This window comes from Carassius gibelio, chromosome B1 (genome assembly GCF_023724105.1).
Source record: "Carassius gibelio isolate Cgi1373 ecotype wild population from Czech Republic chromosome B1, carGib1.2-hapl.c, whole genome shotgun sequence".
Taxonomy (NCBI): Eukaryota; Metazoa; Chordata; class Actinopteri; order Cypriniformes; family Cyprinidae; genus Carassius; species Carassius gibelio.
The window spans coordinates 6,770,055-6,781,213 of record NC_068396.1 but is presented as its reverse complement, the minus strand read 5'-3'; the positions used below and the strand labels follow the sequence as shown (position 1 = coordinate 6,781,213).

The 11,159-nt window shown below is 36.5% G+C and overlaps 1 protein-coding gene across 1 annotated transcript; it reads right to left on the bottom strand.

Annotated features, from left to right (window-relative positions):
• Nucleotides 1-3,392: 3,392 nt before the first annotated feature.
• LOC127948586 (homeobox protein engrailed-1-B) lies at nucleotides 3,393-7,553 on the bottom strand. Its single transcript, XM_052545080.1, has 2 exons — nucleotides 6,771-7,553; nucleotides 3,393-4,191 (listed from the first exon to the last, which is right to left on the bottom strand). The coding sequence occupies exons 1-2, from the start codon at nucleotides 7,273-7,275 to the stop codon at nucleotides 3,872-3,874; spliced, it is 825 nt and encodes a 274-aa protein (XP_052401040.1). The 5' UTR covers nucleotides 7,276-7,553; the 3' UTR covers nucleotides 3,393-3,871.
• Nucleotides 7,554-11,159: the final 3,606 nt, after the last annotated feature.

The window sequence follows — 11,159 nt, the reverse complement described above, 5'->3', positions numbered from 1 at the left end:
CTCTTATCTTTATCTAAAGTTCAATGTTTCTGGTGTTGCAGCTACCCTGCTAAATAATCTCCATAGTTTCGGCTTTTATCGATTTAATTTGCATATATATTAAATACATGTTGTATATGGTAGCTGCAGGGCAGAGTGTACCGAGCATGCGCCAATCTCAGCTGCCTTTTGTTTTAGCAAAGCACCTGCTGAACGACGCAAGGCGGTTTTGAGCCGTATTTGAATGCGTGCTGTATATTTTCAGAAGGCAATGCCAATGTTATTATGGTCCTCACAGTAAATGTGTTATCCTATATGTTGTGTTATATTTGGCCCACATCATCATACGGATAGCAGCCTAGATTAAAAATAACAAATAAAAAAGACAGAAAAAATGATTTTTTAAAGATATATACACTACAACTTGAAAATCCCTACATTAGTAAACGATTAGTAAAATCAATATGACAACAATGAAAAACAGATTAGTTTGAACACCCTTTCAGTCATAGTCTACAGGCTATAGAAAAGCCCTTTAAATTAGCCTATGTTTAATGCTGATGTGAACAGTCACTTTACTCTTTCATTTGAGCCTAAAAAACCTACACGCGCGCGCGCGCACACACACACACAAACACACACATGGATGAACGACTGAATAATATTTTGTTATATGAATCATGCGTAAACAAGTTTGCTCCGCATTATGACATAAAAGCTTTTCGCAAACGATTGTGTATAAAATAAGATTTGTTAAAAACACCAAATTGTAAGGACATTATAATTATTGGAAAAACTTGGAAAATAATTTCCAAGATTCTCATTGAATATCTCGCTGTTATAAACTTATTTGCAATAGCACTGTAAGTTGAAAGACATGGGCTTTATTTTCTATTTTTGTACAATTTAAAATACATAATACTATAAGCCCTATACACATTACATTTTTTTTTTTAAAGTACAGAAAGACACGAGGGATTGGCTCGTGCTAAAGCAAATTAATTTCAAGTAATGAATGCTGCAATAATTGTAATGAAATAACCCCATCGTTCTAACCTTTTTAAATAAGTAATGTCAATTGGTTTATGGCATTTAATATTTAATGTAAAGGTGTTTTAGAAATGGCGAGTGATTAAATCCACTCAATATAATGCGCAGCAGTTGTATTAGCAGCAGAATAATTAAAAATAAAAGCCGCCCACGGGCTCCTGTGGTGGAAAAACCCTCGAATTCCACGGGGAATGGCAAATATTTTTATTAATCAACGAATTCCTTACTTTAGAGAATTACAGGAATTATTTTATAGTCTGTTCTATATAATAAGAGTGAAAGAAAGCAGATTTAAGTTAGTCATTGAATTCCCTGCTTATTGTGTCATTTGTTACAAGTAGGTTTTACTCCAAAACATAAAAGAGTTAAATTATGTATCAATATTGGTGTCTGATCAATTTAGCATGTTTTGCAATATAGCTTAATTTATAGTGAAATGTATTTGTAATTCAATAAATAAATACATATTTAAAGGCCTGTTGCCATAATAACATATTTATAACGATCAAGCAAGCATTCCTATATCTCAGTTCACGACCTACATGATCCCGGCTTCATATTTATGAAATAGGTTAAATAATGTAAAGCATATAATTGTGCAATGACAACTGTCGAGCAATTTTATGCAGAAAACCGTGAATTAAACGTGAAAAGATTTGTGGCAGTACTTGCAACATATTCTGATGACTAATCGTCCAAACATTCAACAGCACAACACCAGTCCCACACGCTTATAAATAACAGTCTCTCTCTCTCTCTTTTTTTTTTTTTACTGACAACACTATATTCCGAAAACAATTTATTCCGACCAATAAGTGATGATAAACCTCTGATATGAACTCTTTCTATTTATAGACATGTCACAGTCAAGATATCACATTTTAGAAAGGCGATGCCTTTCTGTTGTTGTCATTTGATCACCAAAATTGTTTTTGTTTTGTTGTTGTTGTTGTTGTAAAGTCTTCTTCGTGACGTATTTTACTATGGGGTAAATATTCAGGAGTAACTAGTAATTAACCATAACAAGTTAAACGACCCTATTGCTGAAATCTCGTCCCAATAAAACCTGCACACCGGTGTTGAACAGCGCATTTTACATTTGTACATTTGTTAAATTTACATTTTCTCGAAAATAGTCCCGTCTTACTGTTTTAGTCACGACTGACTTGTCAAAATACTGTGCAAAAATGTGTAGCCTATACAGTTAACGCAATGCATAAGCTATATCTACAAAAATATGAATATTTTGGACTGTTAAACCCCTCGGTTAAAATTATTGTATAAAATTTCTAACACATTGCTCATGTTCTCCGCGTTTGATGGTCATTAAGTTTCATGCAGCCTAAAAATAAACATGTTTACTATTCATCCAAATAATTTTGTAATCATGTTCACAGCTCACATACCGGCAACATTTGTGATGCTAAAACTCGCAAGAGATTCTTTATTGCCCACGAAACATTTAGAACGCGATGTCTATGCTATTTTTTGTTCATATAATACGTAAACTGTTCAGAGAGAATGTCGTGTTATGAAACATCCACGATTTTGTTTTGGCTGCTTAACCTGACCTTTTAACCTCGACTGGAGAGTTTCTTCAATCTTTTCTTTGATCCCTAGACAGAATCCTGCAGGCTGCCTCGCCAAGACAACCAAAGCCGAGCGCTTTTCTGCACTGCTGTTGTCATCGCACGAAGTCAGCAACATGAGACAACTATTTTTATGGTTGATAAACGACATTCAAACAGTTCATTAAAATAATCTGTGGTCAAACACATGAGTACGTCGTATAATGATATATATATAAGAATGCTTCTAAAAATTCCATTCCTTAGGGTGGCAGATTTCCCAGATCACATCTACTTCATTAGTCCATTATTTTCATAGGCAGAAAATTAGAAAAAGCAAGGGAAAAAAAGTTCCAAGATATTTTTTAATTTGGAATAATAACGTTTTTGTACTACACTGCAAGCCAGGCTTAGATATATCGCATATATATTAGGTAAATGTAAAATGCCCTTATAAGATAAAATCAAATTTAGTTTTCTGGTTTATACTCCACTAAAACCATATTAGGCCTAAACCTTAAAACAAGCCGACTTCTAAAGAATTCTGTCAATATTATAATATCTTCCATCATAACAATTGCAATGCGTCATATAACGTCCTATTACAGTCTAACCACAACCCACTGCCTCGGTAAGAAAATTTGAGTAGTGTAGAAAAGCATCGTTTTGTGATATATTTATTTTAAAAAAAATCTCTCAGGGGATTGGGATAACTAGCTACAAGTCATCGTAGCGTTTAGGCTAATTGAGATTTTGTAGACTTGAAAAAAAAGTAAAAAAAAAAAAAACAAATGGCACATTCTACCTTTTTTATTTCAGACAACATAATCTGAACATATTAAAATCTTTGGCTTGAAGCGTTGGTTCAGTCACGCATTTGAAGAACTGTGAGATAAGGAATTTAGGAGACAGGGCTATCACAAAAACTCTAACAAGCCTGACACGAAGGCCTACTGGAACGGTGAGCAACCACATTGGGAAAGGAGAAGAAACGTTAGAAATATTCAGCAAGTAAGGAGCAATATAGACATCCCCTTACCTGGAATTAAATATACACATCTTACAGTTTTGGCTATATATAAATTTTCATAGTGTTCGTATTTAGATGCATGTCCATATACTGTATGATAAACAGAAATTTGCTTAAATATCGTATCTTCATTTCGCCGAATTCGAAGACATTTCCTTTTCATCTGAGTCATAAAAATATGAAAAATCACTTTTGTCGGCGTCAGCGTCCATGGCCTTTTCTTAGGAGAGAAGCAGGGCCATTTTTATTCGCTATCGTCTTTATCTTCTTGAACTGTTGTTGTGGAATGGTTGTAGAGTCCTTGAGCCATGAGCTGAAGAGCGAGGCCGTTCTTATAGCCAGTGGCCTTTTTGATTTTGGCCCTCTTATTCTGGAACCAGATTTTTATTTGCGACTCATTGAGGTTGAGTTCCTGGGCCAGCGACTGTCTCCGCTGCTCCGTGATGTACCGATTCGCCTGAAACTCGGCTTTAAGTCTCTGCAGCTGTTCAGCCGTGAAAGCGGTTCTCGGTCGCTTGTCTTCCTTCTCGCTTTTCTTCTTTTTCAATTTTCGTGTCCTTGGGCCTAGTGTAGAAACAACAATAAAACGAAGACATAAATATCATAAAGCAGCATGAACAATACCCACACACCTCACCTGACGGACAATGTCTTGGCAGGTAAGTGAAACACTGATATGGTATTAACACTGACACTGCTGGAGCTATTGGAATAGGTATTTTCAACTGCACTCTCTTCAACGAATTCATACTGCAGTTCATTATCCGACAGCGCTGTCTCGCTCATAATGCATTAAACAATAGGTGTTTGCAGTGAAACATCACGATGAGTGTTTGTAATCCATGTAAAACGAATGACCTTAGCTGACATGTGCATGTGTAATTGCCAAGAAGGCCAGGAAACACAACTGCTGCAGAATTAATAGATATAAAACGCAAATAGCAGCGAACTTTAAACTTCATAAGGTATTTAATCATAAGCAATTCATATGTAGATCTGCAAATTAACCTTGAAAGTAGGCCTCAGCCCTCGATTGTCACTAAAGCGCTTCCGGTGAAAATAGCGGGAAAGCCGAACGAGGCTTTATGCGAGTCTTCTTATTCTTACTAAAGCTATTCATCGTTTTCTGAAATTTTAGTTTGCATTGAATTCACAGAGTGAGAAAGAACCATATAAACCAACATTATTTCCAATAATGGCTTATGGTGGCTACATAAGCGACATTTTTGGGGCTAGTAGGCTATAGCTATTATTGCAAGCATCATAGACAAAATGATAACTTGTCGACATATCAGTAGTAGCCTATATTTCTCCGTTTTCCAAAACAATGGCATAAGGAGTTCTTAATTTCGAAATCACCATGTTATTGTCACTCACAGAAAAATAAAATCGATAGGTTAATCAGTTTTTTGTTGTTGTTGTTGTTGTTGTTGTTGTTGTTGTTCTATGGCTTCTCCCTTTTTATAAAACAGTCACGCGATTTGGTAATAAACTGTGTTATTTTGATATGAATATTAAATTAATAAAAGGTTTTAAAATGCTAACCATTGTGTCAAATATAATTGAAAGACAGGGAATGTACATAAAATATCTACAATTTTTTTACCTCTGCACACGAGCAATTAATTGCAGAAGTGTTTACAGAAAATGAGCCGAATTTATATTTTTACATATCGGCATTAATATTGCATGTGTAGGCCTTCGTTTTGCTCAGTTGCAACAACTGTTATGTTATTGTTCTGCAAATATTTACTTATTTATTTACCTTTAATATGTCCGCGAATAATGCTGTTCCTATCTGTAAACCCATACATGCAAACTAGGTGCAATTAAAAAAAAAAAAAAAAAAACTGTTAACAGTATAATGCAAGGCAAACCTATCAACACGCATGTGGTATTACACGCGTGTCATGAAAACTATTTTCTGCATTACCAATCAACAACTGAACAGAACCCTACGTCTTTCCTTCAGGCAACTTCACTCGGATGATCGAAATTCTGCTTGCCGTCTGTGAAAGTCCAGTGTCTGATAGCTCAATCAGTAAGTCAATCAGTGAAGTCAATCAGAACCTCTTTTCCCACAGCCCAGCTGACTTTATGTCAGGTATGCACTGTAAAATGTTTTGTCAGAAAATGTAGCCTACTTCATGCGATAACCTCCAAATGAACCGGCTTTATTCAAGTCAAGTAGATTATTTAAAATTATTGAAATCTAAATGCTGACATTGAGTTTGCGGGTCTGAGCAGGTAGAAATAGAACCTAGAGGTATATAGTGCACACAATGTGATTTACGTAAGAAGAGTTATAACATTCAACATTCAACTGGTTTGTCACAAAATAAATTGCCTATTAAATATCTATCGAATATACTAAAATCATTTAACTACAAATAGCCTGAAGTTAGCAGCTAGGAAATCCTTAATTTAAAGAAGAACGCCACTAAACAATGTTGATTATGCCTTAAATAAGGACACCTCTTTTTTTCTTTCCTTCATTAAGTTTAAGCTATTTGTAGGCTGACATTATAAACACATATTTTATATTAACACAACCCATAGACTAAGATAAATGAAATGCTACAGTGAAAAGATTCATTACAACAATAACAAAAGCCTACGCTGAGAAACTGGATAGAAAAATATTTGAAAAAACTACTATTATCTAAATATTAATCTATAAATATGATCTATATTTTTCACATTAGCACAGTTACATAGTCTAGTATTCACCATTTCTATTGATGGTAAGCTAGTTGGTGTTATAGAAGGCCACAATAATTATTTTGTATAGAATTAGCTTAGAAATTTAGTGGGAACCAGAATTAGAATTTTGATGCCACAATGAACATACTTTGCATTTCCGTTTTTCTCCAGAAACGGCTCAAGTGAACAAAATAGTTTTACTTTGGTTTGCGGCCTAAGTGACAATAGTTCGCTCATCAGCTGAATATAAGCGATAACTGGAGACGCTGCGTAAAACGAGAGAAATTACTAAAATTTTATGTAGGTACCCAGTGATTAGAAAAATAAAAATAAAAAAAATATAAAATTAAAATCAACAGTGCGCCCTCAACAAAGTTTGATGCGCGCAGAGTCACTCGCTGTTTGTGAATCATAGTGCAATTAAGAAACTAGCGCCTTACCAGATGAGGGTCTGTCCGAGTACCTGGTGCAGTACACCCACGCGGGCCACAGTAAAGGCTGCGATTCTTTCGCTTGCGAAGTTCCCCCGTTAGCGTTCACCACCATTATCGACGTCGTATTCTCCCCGTACCTTGCTGAGGTAGTCCCATTTCCCTCGACAAGCTTTGCAGAGGTCTGCTTTGAAGATGGCGAAGAAGACGAGGACGAAGAAGTGCTGTCACTACTGCAGTTTGAATCCTGGCAAAGGCTGCTATTATGCGACGGCCTTATCGCCATAGGGTTAACATTCTCCCTACCCGAGGTTTGCGCCCGGTCCCTACTCCCAAGATCTTTCTTGCAGCCGAAATCTGGCCTTAGAATATTGTCGATGAAAAAGTTCGTTGTTCTGTGGGCTTGCTGCGCAGCCTGGTGAGGTAAAATCGGAGGAGATGGTATATTGGGTGAGAGCGAGGCGCTGTCAGACTCAGTCGAATCACGACTATTTTGATCCTTTTGCTCCTCCATGACAGCTGGATCGTGGTTTGCACAACAAAATTCCACTTGTTGCAAAGAGCAGTATCCGGATAGCAACAAACAAGAATGCAGTCTATAGTGTTAAAATAAAGGTAAACGAAATACCTTAAGAGGAGCGACTGTCATAGCATCGGAATGCTTTCCGCGATCAAAGCGTTTTGAGTGTCAGAACACACCCGTTATTCATGTCAGACAATACATCGCGCGATGCTCCGCAGTCCCTGACTCGCTGCCCCGTGTGACAGCTCGCGCTTAACAAACTCTTCCTAAAATCACTGTGCCCCTCTCATACTTTTTTCCTTAACCGGAAGCACGTGAGCGAGACACACGTGCAGTGGACCAATGGGGTACCAACATCCTTGGTGTCACAAGCAGAGAACGTCCAATAGACTTCTAATGCAAATAAAGAACGGATGGATCTCCAAGACCAAATAATCTGGCGAACATTAAAATCCACTCTAATCGGGACTGGATGTTTCTGGATCGGCATTGGCTTTTGACAGAAAAAAGGTCTGATGGTGCAGCAAGATAATTCACTATTTCAGTTGCATTTTTGTGTGTGCCAAAACTAGACACTAATAACATCGCGAATTGCTTTTTTTTTTTTTTTTTGAGACTGTTAGTAGTGAAGGTAGGCGATAGGCGACGGAGTGAGCCTTCATCATATGGAATTATCATTCTGTGGGACAAGGTTATCAAGCAATGAAATTAAGGCCAATAAACTGAATCTACCACAATATATCCGGGATATTTTATAATAACATGTAAGGTATAGCTATAATTAACCTAATGATTGCAATAAAAAAATAGACTAGACCGCATTATTGTTATTCTCTTTGAAATCTATTTACCGGCAAGTAGCTACACTGTTAAAAGTGATATTGTGAAAGTATGTATAGGCTAATTATTACCTTAAGGCTAACATATCTACCTGACCTATATCTTAATTAAACAAACTTTCTGGCCAGGTTAATTCAGCCAAGTTAAATAATGTTTACTTTTGAGAAAAAGCAAACAATCCGTTTACATGAAACTATACCTTTGTCCTTAAAAACTGATTCACACATGCTATGACCACATCAGTACAAAATAAAAATGGTGCAGCAAACGTAGCTACAAATCACAGAATCAAAAACAGGACAAGGACGTGTTAATAAGTAAATGTCTTAAAAATGTGAGCAAAGAACTCAAATTAATAGCCCTGGATGCGTTACGCCAGAAAACGAAGAAGGAACGCACACAAAACATTCAGAATAATAATTAGCACAGACATGGAATTTTAGTAGCCTACATGCAGCATTTATTCATATAAAACAGACTGGGTTGAAATCTTTATTCGAAAAGCTCGAGTGGGTACTTAATAAATTTCTAATTAGGACACTATCAATATGCTATTTGAGCCAAGTAGCCATTGTGAGGCACGCTCCTTTTCAGGCGGTAAATTAGCACTCCAGCTCTTATCTCGGCTGCATGCGACGTCTTGAGAGGAGCTGCAAAAGATAATTTATAGGTTTTAATTAGCGCCCATTCCGCCTGATCAGCTTGGCGTTCATCACTAGCGACTGAATAAAAGCCGGTCAAAAGCACTGTCACTAGCCGCTGGCAGGGCGCTTTATCAAGGTAAGCAGGGCCGTATTACACGAGGTGTAGAGGCGACGTAATTTCCCCAGTGCTGATAAAGCCCGTTGAATAATGCCGGAGTCATCCGAGACACCATTTTCTGAAATGACTTTATTGACGACTTTAACGTCGGTAATTCATTTTCCCCTTCACGTTTCGTACCTGGATTGGGCACAGTAATGGGATGATGAATGTGGCAACGGGCCGCACCTCGCATTATTGAATGTAATACACACGCCCTTCTCTAAATGTCTCGAAAATCATGCAAAAATCGAAGTTGTAACTATTTTAATTTCATTATGGACAGGTTGAAATATTGTCCGGTCTTGAATAGCTCTGTTGCAGTGATAGCTCGCTGGATATTTAATTCCTCTATGAAACAGGCCAGGCGCTCACAGCGAGGACCTAACAACACAATGGGATATTTGTGGATAAACAATCATATTTAATATATAAAAAACAGGGAACACACGCGAAACCAATGATTATCAAAACGCATCTGAAAGGATGAAAAATTCTGCTCAGCCATTTGCATTACTGCTCGGGCTCACGAATTTGAGCCCATTTCCCTCCAGGTGTGTTTTATGAAATGCTTTAGTTGTGCTTTTCAGAATTGTTATAGCCAATTAGTTAATAGCTTAATTGCCTTCATTAAAATAAAATTAAAATAACTACTGTATCTAAGCCTCTTCGTGCAAAATAAATCAAGGAGAAACGCTGCCGGTTGCATTATTTCAATTAACACGTACTGAAACAGCTAAGGTGGATGCTTTGCTGCTTAATTAAACATGTAGCCTATAGATAAAATATATAGCCTATAGCCTATACAGATAAAAGTCCGATGATGATTTCGTTTTTTCACTTTTTCTTTTTTTCTTTCTTAGTCACCAGACGGTTGTCGTTTAACTACTTTACACCTGTCCATTTTCAAATCTGGGCTAACAAAAGGCATACAGGACTATACAACAGATATAGCCTACTTATTGTCCAGTTCAGTTTTTGTCATCCAGTAAGAGGCTGGTGCAAATAGTTGTCCAAAGTTGTCTTATCAGAGGTTGATAAAATAGATTTAAATAATTCTGAATCTTTCTTGACGTACGTTTGATAATGCTACGATTTTCTCCTTCGAAGGTCACAGTTTCTTGAACCAAGTTGTAAACTGCTTCTCTGGTTGTTTTGTTAGATGTTACTAATATTTGCATAGCATGGGTAGCTTGATTTTATTGTATCTTACTCGTACACTCAGTTATTTCCATTGCTCAACTTGAGTTTTTAAAACAGGTCGTTTTTAGGCTACTTTCATCTGGCATTAAAATAAAAGGCAAAGTTTTAGCTTAGGCAGTGGTTCACAATAAGGATGTAACGAAATAAATTTAAGCGCGTTAAATAAAAAAAAAAATATATAGGCTATTATTATTTTAGCCTACATCAGCAAACATGTCTGTCACTAATGTTAGCCAATATATGGGGTTTACATGACACGTTTGGTATAGGTGAAAATAACCTTATTATTTGAAACAGACCCATTTTAAATAGCTGAAGTTTGAGTTCATCATAAGCGATCTGTATTAAAGTGACGTAGGCTATCGTCTTTATAAAGTTAGGCTAATTGATGTCCTTATAGCTTAAATTATAGTCCACCATTTGGTATTTTTATTTCATGTTTTGCCATTTCACATGCTCATAAATATGTGTTAATATATAGGCCTGCTGTGAATATGTAAAACAGAGGTAACCCAATGAACGATGGGCTGCTGCACGTCAAAAGGTGTCGTTTTCATCGTCAAGTGGATTTCTGCAATTACGTGAACGCCTCCCAATGGATGTTCTGCGTACAACAGAAACACACACAAAAAACCCAAACAAAACAAAAACAAGGCACCATCGTAAATGAATGATTTCTGAATACTTATAGACCTACATATATAAATTAATTAAACACAACTACAAAAGAACAGCAACAAGTTGGTAGGCTTCCTTTTAGTAGGCCTAATTAAGAAGAAATGTAGGCCTATGTTTTTAATGAAATGTAGGCTATAAGAGTCTGTTGCCCCCTCTAACAAATCCATCGGACTAAGGCTGGACACAAATAATAAAATATAACAAAACAAAACAAAAGTTCCCATTTCCCGAATATTTATACTTATCTGAAAATAGTAACGTTTTCCTTCAACAAGATAATGCCATTTGGCGAACTCTGACTGCCATCTTGTGGTCAAAGGAATTAACGTCCACATGGAGAGGACACACTTTTT